The 15,651-nt window shown below is 43.0% G+C and overlaps 1 protein-coding gene across 8 annotated transcripts in view; it reads right to left on the bottom strand.

Moving 5' to 3' along the window:
• The window catches only part of AAK1 (AP2 associated kinase 1), a 363,094-nt gene that overhangs the window by 86,806 nt on the left and 260,637 nt on the right, over positions 1–15,651 (bottom strand). For 2 of the 8 annotated variants that reach the window (XM_086943483.1, XM_086943484.1), the window contains exon 22: positions 9,684–9,892. The exons of 4 other annotated variants lie outside the window; for them this stretch is intronic. In XM_086943483.1, the coding sequence (XP_086799609.1) occupies positions 9,798–9,892 (95 nt within the window). In that variant the 3' untranslated portion in view covers positions 9,684–9,797. Of the gene's footprint in view, positions 1–9,683; positions 9,893–15,651 lie in introns of those variants that run through there. 2 more of the 8 variants (XM_086943485.1, XM_086943486.1) reach the window with 2 other exon arrangements.

The following is a 15,651-nucleotide window of genomic DNA, read 5'->3' as shown; positions in this document are numbered from 1 at the left end:
CTGGATATCAGGGACAGACCACACACCCCAGTCCTTAGGTAAGGTCATATATTTTAGTGCTCTACGAGGGCATTTCCCAGCCTACAAGAATTTAGAGATAATTTGATTGAAAGCAAAAACACAGGTTTTATTCACCTCTAGTGGGATGGCTCTAAAAAAATATAATATTCTGGGTAGAAACAGCATTTTTATAATATTGCACCTTCCCAGCAATGTAAGGTGTAAACAGTTCATTCTATTGAGATCGGTTTTGGTCTTAAGTAACAGGGGCTCCAAGTTAATTTGCACAATTTCATCCAGCGGAAATCTCAACGCCTAAATATCTAGCATTTACAGCTACCCTAGAATCGACCAGGTCTGCCCGTGAATTTTTAACAATCATGGTCTTTATTCAAGAAATAGCCTGAAATTTTACTGAATCTTTTGGCCTCCCTTTCTACCTCCCTCGTCGCATCTGCAGGACTAGATGTTGTTATGGCAAGGTCGTCTGCGTATGCTAATATCTTTGATTCGCCACCCAGGGTTTAAACTGCCTGAATCCTGTTCACCACAATTTTCCTAATTAAAGGATCTATATACACTGCAAATAAAAGTGGGGAGCAAGGACACCCTTGCAGTGTACCATGTGCGATTTTGATTATATCAGAGGATGCACCCATCGATGTGATCCTTGCCAAGAGTTTCTGGTATATACATCCAATAGCATCGATAAAGCCCTTATCCAGTCCCTGCCTTTCCATAATTGCCCATAAGAAGGACAAGGAGACCCTATCGAAGGCCTTCTCTGCATCAAGAAATAGAGCCGCCATAGGGTCTCCTGAAACCCTTACATAGTCAAAAAGTGTAATTATGCGTCTGATATGCTCTGTTGTGCCCCTGCCAGGTACAAACCCATGTTGAAACGGAGAGACTAGCTTTCCAATAACTGCAGCTAGCCTATTAGCCAGAATTTTAGAATATATCTTAACATCACTATTAAGCAAAGTAATCGGCCGGTATGATCCAATTCCATAAATGGTTTGCCTTTTTTAGGGAAAGCTATAATATTGGCACTTTTCCAGGAATCCCGAGTGGACAGATCTAGTTGTGTACTTCGAAAAACTTCCAGCATCAATGCCAAAAGCTGTTTTTTAAACTTTTTTATAAAACTCCCCAGGGATTAGGTCCGGGCCAGACGCTTTTCCAGATGGGAGATTATCTATGGCAGCAGTAATTTCGTCCATAGTGATTGGCTCATCTAGTCTTCCTCTCTCCTCTGCTGAAAGCTGATCCAGAGCCACCCCCAGTAAGTAATCCTGAATTTCCCGACTCCCAGGCTGGGTGTCTTCGGTATATAAGTTTTGATAACATTTCTGAAACGTGGTGAGGATAGCATTGGTCTCGCTCACTATACCGACATCCGGATCCCTAATTTCTCTGATCAGAGATTGCACTGTTTTCTCCCTTGTGCGTACTGCTAATAGATGCCCCACTCTCTCACTGCTCTCGTATGTCCGACTTCTCCTGGCAATAGTAACTTTTGACTGGTCTGCCTCCGAGTCTGCTCCAGCTGATAATATCAGTTAAGCCTCCGCCGTACCCAGATTCTCGTACAATGAATGCAGCAAGGTTTTCTCTAGTCTTTGTGACTCCCAACCGTACCTGGTTGTTTCTCCTCTAACTCCTGCTTTTAATGTGTCCCAAATGATACCTAGGTTAGCACTTCCATAATTCTCTTCGATAAACCTAGGGATGCATTCCCCCATTTGCTGTGTATACCCTGCTTCACTTAATAGTGCCCTATTAAATGACCACCGTGTCTGCAGGGATAAGAGCTCAATATGCAGGTCAATCACCAAGGGATTGTGGCCCGACATGACCTTAGGATATTTGTTAATAGCACTCTTCAAGATAAGTTCCTGCAACACTAAGAAATAATCCAATCTAGCATGTACTTTATGTGGAGCAGAAAAGTAAGTAAAGCCTGGGTCAGTTCCCCTTTTCACAGCCCATACATCCTCTAACCTGTGCAGTGATTTGAGTTGTGACAGTGATTTAAAAACTTTGGGATTCCTGCCTTGGTACGGAGCCTTCTTGGTGGTAACATGGCAGCTTAAATTAATATTCAAATCCCCGCAAAAAATCAAAGGTAAAGTCCACCCTACAAGCTCAGTTTTTAGCCAGTCAAACAGTGCTTGATAATCCAACACTGATCCGTATGCTGAACAGAGAGTGAACATTTTATTATCAATACAGACTTGAACAATCTTCCATCTGACCATTTTGTCAACCAAGCAACGAGGAAAACTACCCAAACCCTTCCGAAACAATATAGCCACCCCCTTAGTGTGAGTTTCTTGTGTCGTATTTGCAATGATTTGATACCCAGTCATCTCCAAAAGCCATTTCCTACCTCCCTCAATATGAGTTTCCTGGAGGCATAGAATATAAGCCCTTAGAAATTGAACATCAACACTGATCCGCCTCCTTTTTTTGGGGATCATTTAAACCACATATTAACATTTTACAAAAGAAAAAGAGAAAAAAAAAACAAAGATTGCGAAGCCTACTAGTGCACAAGCTAATGTCTATCATATCAACATACCAAAAGGCCATTTTTCTAGATAACTTCTTCCCTGTTTCCCCCTGGTTTCGGCACCCCTCCCCGCCCTCCTCCCCCCCCCCCTCCGATCAAAAAGGCATAACCGGTCCCTGGACCCTTGTGATGCCTCCTGCGTGTGGTTGAGCCCCTAGCTGCCCCATACCAAGACCAAAAAAACCACAGAAAAAAAAAACAGTTTAAGAAATGCTGCCCTTTTCCCCCTTATATCTCCTATCCTAGCCTATCTGTTAGAGAGCTCTTGCAAATACTCCTGGGCTTGAATCTCTGAAGAGAACACTCTAGTTGTGCCTTTGCAAATACCTTTGAGCCTGGCTGGGTTCATTAAAAATACTTCACACCCCAGCTGCTGAAAGGGAGTAATTAGTGAGCGGAGTCTCCATCTCCTCTCCACCGTGGTATGACAAAAGTCAGGCCGGACGAAAAAGGAATGACCAGCTACAGACCTTCTTGCGTCCGGCCTGGCCTTCTCAAATATAGATTGGCGGAGGAGAAAGTTGTCGAAAAATATTAAGATAGCTCTGGGTTTTTCGTCTTGACCTGGCTTTCTTTTAAGCATCAAGGGAAATCTGTGCAGCCTTTGCACTTCCGTGTCCCAGTTCCAATGAGCCAGTTCAGGAAAAGCCTCCCGCAAGAGCTTTAGAACAAAACCGCAGACATCATCTCCTTCTGCTTTTCCGCAATTCCAAGTAGACGAAGGTTATTCCGTCGCTGTTTATTTTCAAAATCCTCCAGCTTCCAGAGGACGTCAAACATTCTACTTTCATTAGGGGTGGTCTGTTTATCAGAGTTTTAAGCGCTTGCCTCGAATTGTACTATGTGCTCTTCTAATGCCGTAGTACATTCATTAATTTCTGTGCAGGCTTTACTAACATCCCAGACCGCACCCTGAAGTTTCCTGGTTGCCACATGGGCCCTCTTGTGCTCCTGGCGGGCCTCAGTCTGTATTTGTTTCAGTGTAGAGTAAATTAGTTCCATTGAAGCTTGTAGCGCCTGAGCTCCTGTAGCGCTGTTTGCACCACCTTGACTCTCTGAGGCTTGGGTTCTAGGTTCGTCTCTAATGCTCCTACAAGCTTGGTTTGTGATAGGTAATTTTGATGTCGCCTCAATAGTTTGGGCCCTTGCCTGTCACAGGTCCTTGACCCACCCATGCAAGTGGGGTACCATTTTTCTCTGAAGACTTTGGGGAACGCGGGGTGAGTGGAAATTTGTGGATCCACGCAGATTTCAGAACTTTTCACCACAGAAATGTGAGAAAAAATGTGTTTTAGTTGACAATTTTTTAGGTTTGCAAGGGATTCTGGGTAACAGAACCTGGTGAGAGGCAGTCAAGTTACCCATCCTGTATTCCCCTGGGTGTCTAGTTGTCAAAAATGTATAGGTTTGCTAGGTTTCCCTAGTTGCCGGCAGAGCTAGGGTTAAAAAACTACAGCTAGGCACTTTGCCAAAAAAAAGGTCATTTTTCACTGTAAAATTGTGGTGTGTCCATGTTGCGTTTTGCGCCGTTTCCTGTCGCGGGCACTAGGCCTACCAACACAAGTGAGGTACCGTTTTTCTCTGAAGATTTTGGGAAATGTGGGGTGGGTGGAAATTTGTGGATCCACGCAGATTCCAGAACTTTCCACCACAGAAATGTGAGGAAAATTTGTTTTTGGGACAATTTTTTAGGTTTGCAAGGGATTCTAGGTAACAGAACCTGGTGAGAAGCAGTCAAGTCACCCCATCCTGTATTCCCCTAGGTGTCTACTTTTCAAAAATGTATAGGTTAGCTAGGTTTCCCTAGGTGCCGACAGAGTTAGTGTTCACAAACTAGAGTTAGGGTTCACAAACTACAGCTAGGTACTTTGCCAAAAAAGGGTAATTTTTCACTGTGAAAATTGTGGTGTGTCCATGTTGAGTTTTGTGCAGTTTTCTGTCGTGGGCACAATGCCTACCCACACAAGTGAGGTACCGTTTTTATCAGGAGACTAAGGGTTATTCAGATTTGTAAAGCAACTGTTATTACCTATTGACTTTCGATGCATTTCTGCCTTCCAAATGAAAGAATGTGTAAAAAAGAAGTAATTTTGAAAAATGATCGATAATTCTCATGCTAGTATGAGTATTCCCAATTCCGGAAAAATGTTCAAATATCTACTTTTTCTAAACTCTTATTTTGTTCCCATTTCAGAAATACATAGGTATCTTTCATACCGATTTTTGCATGTATACATGTTCCCAGAATAATTGCTATATACCTGGTACATAATAAAAAAACATTGCAAGTTGCTGCTCAGTTTTTGGCTCTGGGTTAGTCGGGTTCTTGGTGAACCTACAAGTCCTATATATCTCCACACCCAGGAAGGTCCAGCAGATGTAACGGTATATTGCTTTCAAAGAGTTGTCATAATTAGACGAAGTTACATGTGAAAACGTTCACACAAAAGGCAGTTTTTTCAACTAATTTTCCTATATTTAACTGTTAGTTTCTATAAAGAACCCTTGGAGGATCTACACAAATGACCCCTTGCTGAATTCAAAATGTTGTCTACTTTTCCAAAATGTATAGCTGTCCCGGATCCATTATTGCTTTCATACCCATTTCTACCATTAACTGGAAGGAGGTTGAAAGCACATAAAATAGCAAAAATAGGCAATGTCCCAGAAAAATGCCAAAACTGTAAGAAATGTTGGTTTTCTGACAAAAGTCTACTTGTTCCTGAAAGCTGGGAAGATGGTGATTTCAGCACCACAACGCCTTTTTTGATACCATTTGCAGGGAAAAACCAGATGCTTTCATCTGTAACCCTTTTTTCGCTCCCCCCCCCCCCAAAAGAAATGTAGCTGTCTTTTGGCTAATTTCTGGGTCCCTTCCAGGGGAATCCACAAACCCTGGGTACCTTTAGAATACCCATGATGTTGGAAAAAAAGGATGCAAATTTGGAGCGGATACCTTATGTGGTCAAAAAGTTACAGGGGCCTAAGCGCGAACTCACCTAAATAGCCAAAACAAATCTTATCACAGGGGGGGGGGGGGGGGGGAAGGCCTAGAAGCGAAGGGGTTAATGATCTATTGTATGCCAAGTAGCAAGTATCATTTTGTTCTTAATCTATGGAATCCAGCCAAAAATTGAAAATAGTTTCAGGTAAACACAAACACTCAGAGTAAACGTTCTTTCAAATTACTTTAATTCACATAATCCAGGTTCCTAGTACACAACAGACAACCTGTGGAGTCTTGGGGAGAGGAGTCACTGAAGAACGCGTACAGACCCTGAGCATCCCACTAATACATGACTATCTTCAGCTAAATACAGTATCATCACCCATTCATGTCCCAACCTGGCTTCAGCTTAGGTACAGGTAGCAGAGGAAGGATGAAAATAAGAAAAAAGGGAAATATATATATTTATACACATCGGTCATAAGTTATCCTATCAACCACTTTCACTAATATAATTTCTAAGCGTAGTCCACTTTAAATGTAAAAGGACAAATGGAAGCAATTTTTTGTGGTTTTCAAAAGGGAAAAGCAGGTAGAAAACAGGGTTATTCATGTAAGCATTTGGCTCTCCCCATCAGCTACCTCCACAGCTTGAGACCCAGACACTATATTTACAAATCAATTTGTATATTTTAGTTGTTGCTCTAAGTGACTGTGGTTGATGTGGACCGGGATTTCATAAAGGCCAATACTGGTGACTTTATATTCCTCCTGGCTCCCTATACTATACCAGTCTTTAATATGCACAATAGGTAATCTCATATATACAGCCAATAAACTGCCTCACATACATTTACACAAAGGGAGGACTGCACTGTAGCAATATGTTGTGCATGGGTACACAGGGCTCCTTTAAGAGGATCAGGGAATGAAAAAGAGCTTCTTGGGACAGGTCTTGCTTGAGTTTAGTGCCAGGGTTTGCTGAGGGGAAACCTGACAAGGTGGTAGCTAGTGTTGCAGAAATGAAGGGTGAGTGAATAGGTCCTCAGAGTTCTTCTAATAAGGTGTGCCGTTCGGACAATGAAAAAGAATTTGCTAATAGGTCCCGGTTTGCTGACCCATTGAACTGTAAATTGGACAATGACCCTTAAAAGTGTGCAAATAATCACCAATGAAATTCAATATATGGAAATTGTTCTCGTACATATGAAAACCTGAAGGGGTTTTTACTGTGTGGCGAATCAACTAACTCCTCCCTTTTGCTTAAGCCAAACTGGCAATGCATAATGCCTTAGTCGGCCGATGAAGTAGCTGGATTCAGATACTCTGCTAGGACTCTTCTGTGGAAGCAATTTGTAATGCCATAGCTACAACCAGGAGCGGCCGGTCCATTTGGGCGGAGTGGCCACGCTGTCCACCTTTTGCCCTGTAGGAACAGTGTCTGTCAGGCTGAACAAAGGTCAGCCTGACAGACACTGTTCACTTTCAGGTCAGGCAGCCTGGAGCCAGACATGTGCATTTGGCGCAGGCTCCTGGCTGCCTGAGCTGAACTTTGCTGGGCTGAGGAAGTCACGGCTTCTGTGGTTGTGACCTCCCCAGCTCAGCAAAGGTCCCCGAGGCCCTCCCCTCCGTGACGAGGGGTAGCGTCACTGATTGCCTCGCTCTTGGGAGCTTCAGCTTTAAGCCCTTAAGCGCCCAGGGTTTGAGTGTCAATCAGTGACACTTCATCAAAGAGTGGGGTGGGGTAGGGTCAACAGTCTCAATGACCCCATCCCACTCTGTGATGACGTTGGGACTGCTGCCTTCCCTCATTGGCTGACCTTAGCTTTGCCTTAGGTCAGCCAATGAGGGAAGGTAGCAGTCCCAAGCCTCCTGGAACCTCCGAGGCAGAGCTGGCTGCAGGTAAGTGTTTGTTTTTCTTTTAAACTGTTTGGTGCGAGCGTGTATGTATGAATGTTTGGTGAAGAGTGTTGTGAAGGGATGTGTTTGTGTGTGAATACATTGCTTTGAGTGTTATGTGTATGTGTGCATGAGAGTGTGTCCCGTCTCTCCCCCCTCCCCCCTCCCTCTAAAACGTACCAGCCACCAATGGCTAGAACTCCACCTCAAGCCTACAACTGGCTGAAAATAAGGCTGGCAGCGTTTTGTTTGAGTGTGCAAAGGACATCTTTAACAAAATACAATGCAGCAACTTTGTTAAATGGTCTGGTCATAACAAATCTAGGCAAAACAAGACATCTAGGCTTCTTTCCACTGGCTCACCGGACTGAACATTGATTGCAACTTTTACCTGGAATTCTTACAACCCTGTACTTTCACTTTGGTCTTTGCAACAATGAAGAGGAGTGAGCAGAATTATGGTGCTGCATTTCATGAAGACAAATAATATTTTTTAAATGGACAACCGACCTTTCAGAAGCAGAGGCATGCTGGGAAATGGGAGAATTTCTACACAGCCAGAATGCTTTATATTCAAGCAAATGGGCTCCGAAAATAGACTCTAAAAGTCCAGCCCATTGGCAATATCCCGCCATCAGGGGCAATGTAGATTTTTTTTTTATGGCACATTACGTCAATCTCTACTGTCATGGCTGATTGGTTGATGTCACACCTAATGCATTAGTGCCTGGTCAATGAATGAAAACTTGATTTCTTTGTAAGCATTCCAAGTAAAAGCTGATATTATGATCCCCCACTCAGTAGTCCTTATTTGTCAACCTGACTCAACTGCGCTGGATTTTGAACCTGTGAACTGCAAGTTGCACACAGATCCATGCTGAAGTTATATCAACCCACTGATCTAACTCTAAGAAATTGGCATAAATATGTATCTAGTGCTAATCACATTTACAGGTGACCGATTGGTATGTGGCTTCAGCTCTTTACTAGCTATCAAAAGGCGTGCCAAAGGGAGGAAAAGGAAAGCCTAATACAATTTAAAATAAGGCATTATGAGTTAGAACACATACAAGCATGAGAAATTATTTTCTATGGGGCAGGCTTAACTAAATGATATTATATGTTCATAAAGCGCTGGGGGGTTGGAATATAGGAAAGCTATATTTGGAAAAAGAAAACCTTTTTTCCTCTGCAATAAAGAATACTGGGAAGCATGTACATCATTGGTCCTCCAAGATATGTTTGCGAGTTGTTCAGCGACGATATGTCACAAAACGCAATCGAGCTCAGTATTGGTGTTCACCAGCACTAAGGACCTTCAGCGTACGATTCCCATAGGAATAAACTCAAGTTCAGGTGGAGGCAGACTAGTCGCACCTTCATGCTGGGATGCCAAAGTTTAGAGTTATTGACCTACTGGACGTGGAAGTCTTAACAAATCTTTACATGAGTAGAGCATATACTTAGCCAGTGCACCATCCTGCCCTGTTTAGAATACCCTGCCTTACTTTAATCTTTAAAGAATAGCCTGTCTTTTTAAGCCAATCAGTGTTGTGCTGCTTTAAATAGAATGTAAAAGCTAAGCAAGCTGTGACATAGCATGCCCGGTACCTTCTGAGCTGCTGCCCATCTTCTTATCCATTATGAAGAATTATCCAACAATTCCTCTGTAATCAGTAGCATGACCAAAAGGAATAGAAGAACGAAGCAGGTCTTCTATGTTCCGACTTACTTCGTAGTGTACATATCACCTTTCACAATGGTCACGGTGTCTAATACACCTCCTATAAAATTTTAGGAGTAAAATAGTGCAGGACCAGTAAGAAACTCCTCCCGGCACCAGGCTCAGCACACAACATTAAGCTCTTTCTTGGTAACCCTCGACTTGATCACTCACAGCACAAACAGAACTCTACGATTTAGCAGCAGGCACCAAAGCAGTCTTGCTTGAGGAAGCCAGACCAAAAGTTGTTTTGTATTGTATTGTTGCAAACGAGGGATAAACCCAGCAAGACCCACAACCCAAACTCTGATGGACCCAAGGTAGTTCAGACGCAAATGTCTGCAGCAGTTTGTGGCAACTCCGTGCATCCGCTGTGGATATGTCTCGAGGGAAAAAAATAAGTCAGTGCACATTGCAGCCATGAATCGCCAATCGGATAGTGTAATGAAAAGAGATATGGCCAAAGATCGAGGAGAAACTCGGCTCAACAGCAGGCTGAACGAACATGAAGTTATTAGACAAGATTTTAAAAAAACACAAAAAAAAACTGAAGGTGAATTTCCTCCGGGAATGAAAGTGCGTTGATTATGCTTTGCGCAGGCCCGGCAGCGCTTGATATGGAGGTGCATTATTAATATTTTTTGGTCCCCCGGCTACAGGTCAATCAGCTGATCCGCCAACATGAGTGACCTGGTCAGGGTTGGAAGACTGGACTCAGAGCTCCCACTGCTGGTTCTAGAGTGGCCACCTAGACAGAGGTTAGCAGAGGCAGGATTTCAGACGTGCACAAGCAGGAGGAGGGGAGAAAAGGAAGGGAAGAGGTGGGAAGAAAAAAGAGAGAACACAAAAGATTAGCGTCAGAGGTGCGGAGCGAGCAAAACGAGAATTAAAATTCTACACGTAGAAAGGAGGGTAAAAAGAGAGGCTTTCAGGGGAATCATGTAGAAAGGAAAGCATATCCCTAAATTCTACAGGGTAGTTTACTTTGGGGATTAAAATAGCACCTAAAAAGAGACACAGCCCCTAACTGCACTAGCCTAGTACTGTCTAATAAATATTTTCATAAATACTGTTGGCTAAACATCTGTGAACCTGCACCAGCACTTAGATCCCTGGACACAAGCTCACCCAGGCCCAGCGATAGCGGAAGTGACATCCGATACACACTCACAGTAACTGTTGATGACATCGCAGTGTTTTTCGTTACCCCTTCTACTCCTCCCCCATTTAGCCACTAAACCATTTCTTGCTAAGGGGTTAGGAGAAGAGCAAGGCATACATTCCCCATAAGCATGCCTCCTAGAACCCTGCGAACTTTCTGTTCTTGTCACTGAAGCCAAGGGTAGCAAAGGCAGGCCTAGGGCTACAAGAAAGCATGCCAAGGCTAGGAGCTGCTAACACCTGGCTACCCATAACTGGCCTACGTGGTTAGGTGAATGATATATCTTTTAAAACTATGATTTGTGGGTGTTTCTCAAGCTGTTCCATGGGGTTTAGCTATCATGTGTGCAGCATGTGCATTGGTACCAGGGTCTAAGGGTCCGAGATGCGCACTGCACAAGCGGTTTCAGTCATGGCAGCCAACTGCATTCAATTAGCTGCCTTTTATTACCCATCCTGGGGGCAGGCAGTCACAGCCTTCTTGCTTGCATGAACAGCTATGGCAAATGTGCTACAGCACCGAGTCTGTGAGCTGGTAAAGTATAGGCATTTATATAGTGCTTACTACCCCTGACAGTGTTTACATGACCAGGGCCTACCACGGGGTCAGTATCGGCAATTCACCCTTCAGATAGCCCCCAAACTATCTACATCTTAACTCAAACATTGCCTCAGCTTCCTTCATTTTTGAAATCAGGCCCCAGGTTGGGTAATAAATGGCATCCATAATTGAGTGCAGTTGGCTGCCATGACAAACAGCTAGTGCAGTGTGCCTCTCAGATCCCTAGGCCCTGGTACCAATGCAATATACAATTCACTTACTTATAGGGGCTTTCAGGGAGCCCCCTTTATCCATTGGTCTGCTATAGTGCCATTCACATTTTACTTCTGCCCACTACATCATACAGCATGGAGCAGTTAGTCAGCCCACTTCGGCTACCGGCTAACGTCACTGTGAGTGATGGGATTCTGCCCTTTAATACAGAGCACATCCACCCACAAAGTAGTTCCCATCAGTGCCAGGGACTACTATGGCAATCTGTGCCTTTTGAGACCAGAAAATATTTGTGCTTTTAGGTATATTTTTTCTTTTTGCAGCTTCCCTCAACAATAAAGTTTGCAAAGTCTATGAAAGAACAAGCATTGAAAAAGCCAAATGTCTGGCAGTCAATGTTAGACCTATTGGATTTTCCAATACTTGTTTCATGTTGCATGAGAAACCGAACCTTAGATCTTAAAATATATGAGGCTCACCTTTCCTGTAACATGCCTTGCCCAGTTTACATGGGAAATGTTTGATGCACATCTTAAACATGTGTCTCTTAGTCATCAAAAATGTCATCCACGTTAAAAGACCTATTGCAGGATGCTAAGCAGACTGTAATACAGCAGGCATTAGGCGCATTTGACTTTCCTTCAGAATTGTAAATTGTCATGGTAAGAAAGTGAATTCTAAAAAAAAATTCAGAAGAGGCTGTAAGTTACGTTATAGAACACTTAGTGTTTTGGGAATGCACATTTCCCATGGACGATTAGCTAAACAGAGGAGAGGTGCATGCTTGAACAACTAAACATGACCAGAGTTTTCAGGTCACCCACAATTGGTGAGGTAGAAGCTAGGGCAACATATGCTTGCTTATGAAATGTATCCCATAAGGCATTAGGCCCACTTTAGGTGGCTGGGCCCCCATGAACACAATAAATGCAATAATTTGAAATGAATGCAGGAGATAGCGGGCACTCAGGCCATTTTCTAAAATATAGTTACAATTGCCGTCTCATTCAAAATCCCCATGATCTTAATTTGTTCATGTTATTTTGCCCAGAACAGGAGAATTTCTGCTTTGTGCCCATTGATAGGATTTTCTCTGAGGAATCAAAATTTGAATACATTGAAAGACACTGCTCCAACTGCCCCGTAATCTGTCCACTTCCTGAGGGCTAACTGAGGGATAGGCACCTGTCAGCTGCAGAAGCTTCTCTAGGAACTTTCTCGTTCTAATAGAACAGGCAGGAAGGCACGCTTTCAACAAGATGGCGACTGGTAGCAACATGACTATATCATAAAAGCCAACATTTTAGAAGAGCAACATGAGATTTAAAATAAATAAAAGTAATTGGGAGAAAGTAGTTCTCCAATTTACATCTATTTAGGAAGCAATTTCAGATGAGATGCAACCAAAATTGAGCCATTTTTTGGATTTTGAAAAATCGTGAGTCTCCCGTCTGAATCAAGTCTATTGGCATGTATGCTATAGCGTTCATACAATGAGTTCTGGCATGGTCACAATGGTGGCGAGAGTGCCATAATAAATGCATTTCAGCTTTAATACCGCTTACAGCGAATTTCAATGTGACTAGGGTAGAGAAATACATCTGTAACCTAACTTTTAAAATGCAATTTGTTTCCCTTTAGACCATTATTCGAAGAGGAAAGAAGACAACTCCCACCAAAAAATACAAATTTGTCTCGAATTTCCCTTCTGCAGATCAGGTGAAATCACAGCGACTTTACTCTTGCAATTTTCACTCTTGGTTACCCCTTTCCCTATCCTTCATTCAAGGCAACCACATTTTTGGAGTTCGCATTAACAGGATTGGGAGTCTACCTGTCAATGACAGGAATTCAGCCGCACAGTTCGATTCAATCCTTTGGTCCAGACATCTACTTTCTGCTAAGGTCTACCTGCGATACTACCAAACAGGTGCTAGGTAAGTCTGTTGACTCACTAGATATTGCCCAGGCCTAGGCAGTACCCTACCGTTAGCCCACAGGCAGCAACACCAAGAATGCAAGCAAAGATGTATAGCTCTTCTGACAGGCTCTTGGTTCTCAAAGGTAAGTCACATGTTAAGTGCTCACCTTACATCAGGTAATACTGTCCAATCACAACCTATTTTTCATAACCCACTGTGTTTAAGGAAATCAATTAGCGTCTCTGTAGCAATTTGAGACAATTTCCAAGGCAGTTTTTCACGCTGTAGGGTGGAGCCTGAGATCTACAGGAAAATTCTGCCTGGACAGCTTTTCCAATTTATATTAAAAGTGTAGGGCCAATGCCAGAGGTTTTCTAGCATTTGACAGGTGACTAGGTTTCTAGACATACTACAGGAAAGCCATACATAGGGATGTTGCTTAGGTTTTTTGCTGCTTGCCCTAGCATGGATTTGCTGAAACTAACTTACATGCTGTAGAACAAGTCACTTAATATTTAGGAGAAGCTCTCTCACAGAGACAGGTGCCAAGAATGCCACTTTCCAACCTTACAAGTGCTCAATAAAGAGCAATATCTTTATAATGTTTCCAAAAAAGGAGCGTAAGCCCATGCAAGTGAGCAGCAGGACGCGTGCTGGAGGAGCAGACTCTAAAACACAAATGGTGCATTTTCAGTGAGATGAAACGCCATGCCACAGCCATTTAAGTGACCAACGCAGTGAGCCAGGACTAAAAAGAAGAATTGACAGACGGACAGAAAAAGGAGGTGTAAGCAGGAAAGGGGAGAGCAGTGCTGGGCTTAGAAGCTGGTGAAAGTGTTTTCCTTCTCTGCCATATATGGTCTGCTCTTTAATTACATATAGAACTTCTATTTTGTCCAAAAACTTCCTGGTAATGTCTGTAATTTTCCCATCGAGTTGGGAGCATCAGTGGCAGTGATTGGTCAGTGAGAGTTAGACGGCTAACTCCTGTGCTCTTTACAAGCCCAGATAATGCCACGCTAGGGAAGGGCTGCTTTTGTTATGGAGATGTCAGGGGTTGCCGACACAGTGGCAGCTAGGCCCATAAGGAAACAGATTATCAGACAAGAACGTCTGACATTGTCTCAATCAGCTGCATGTCACTATGTGACTGGACCCACGCGCCTGCCATGTCATTGGTTGCTTAGAAATTTAAAAAATACTGCCAAATCACAAGGCGCTCTATGCTCTTGTAATTTTGCGCTTGCTATGTAACATCTTGCTCAGCGTTTGAGTAGGCTTGTTGGGGTCCTGTCCCTTCTGACAATGCGCTGGCCATTAAGCAGGAAACCCTTAGAGCGCCAATGCATGGTATTTCACAGCTTGCTTAGCATTTTTTTAAGCACCCATAGACCACCACTGACCCTGCTACTCATGAAATAATTATTGTCCTGAAATCCTGGAGACACAAGCTTAAGATAAAATAGTATTGAAGAATGAGAAGGATTTTCATGCAAGTTAGACTAAGAACAAAGACAGAAGAAAGACTGCACACATGAAACAAAGTTCATTTGTTGCCCTGCCTTACGGGGTTAGTAACATCCGGCATTGGTGGCATTATGGGGGTCTTTGCCAAGATTGTTGGAAGTTTTTGAGAGGCTTACGCAAAAACGTAAAGCAGGCCCCCTGCGGGACAGTCTTGCTGATTCTTCAGTTTTAGCCCAGACTGAGAACCGTTTCTTTCCTAAGTATTAGAACAAATGCAGTCCAGGGAATGGGAAAATATGGCGTCTGGCGCTATCTAGCGGTATGGCCATATAAGCTGCCTCATTCTTTAATCTGACGCGGCTCTAGGTGCCAGATGTACGAACATTAGGAATACCGTTTTTTGTCCCAAATCGCTATTCTTATTGGATGAAACTTTTATTTTTTATTTAGTGTTTCCTAGTGCGTCAAAAATCGACCTACGTCATGAATACTAATTAGGTTGGTTGTAATTTGCGACCTTTTAGGAATGACACCAATCAAAGTGATGATGGGCTGCTAAGGTCATTGCTTGTGAACAGAGCAATTTTTTTCCTTTTAAATGCAATTGTTAAAAAAAGAAATAATGAAAAGCGCAAGTTTAAATTTTTTAAAGTAGGCAGTGCTTAACTACATACTCTTAAAAAATGTTTGTCAACATTCACAAAGGGGAAGTGACCCCTTCTCCCAGTTTGCGAATAGCTTACTACATTGGAGTATGTGGTACAATATTGTTTTGCACCTGGAATTCGGTCGAAAAACATTAATACATACCACCATGATTTGGTATTTGGAAGGGATGCTCTAAATACGCTTTTTCCAAGTACCGAATTGCAAACCCAAATTCTGTTTATGTAGAATCGCAGTTTGGTGTTTGCACATAAAAAAATGGAGGTTGTAAACTGCCCAATTCTGCGGATCAGGCAGTGTGAGACCAAAAAAATGCTTCGTACATCTGGCCCTAGATTTCCTTTAATTTACAAACCTATGAGCCAGTGCTTTCAACGGACAGGTATGGTCTGGTTAGGATCTGACCTCTGATGATGTATTATTTTAACACAAAGATTTGCGTTATAGTAACCAAACTGGGCTAGCCTACCGGGAAAAGGTGTCCTTACAGACGGGCTGTTGAACCTGAAAGGTCGT

This window comes from Lissotriton vulgaris, chromosome 11, assembly GCF_964263255.1.
Source record: "Lissotriton vulgaris chromosome 11, aLisVul1.2, whole genome shotgun sequence".
Lineage (NCBI taxonomy): Eukaryota > Metazoa > Chordata > Amphibia > Caudata > Salamandridae > Lissotriton > Lissotriton vulgaris.
This window is presented reverse-complemented; position numbering and strand designations above follow the sequence as displayed.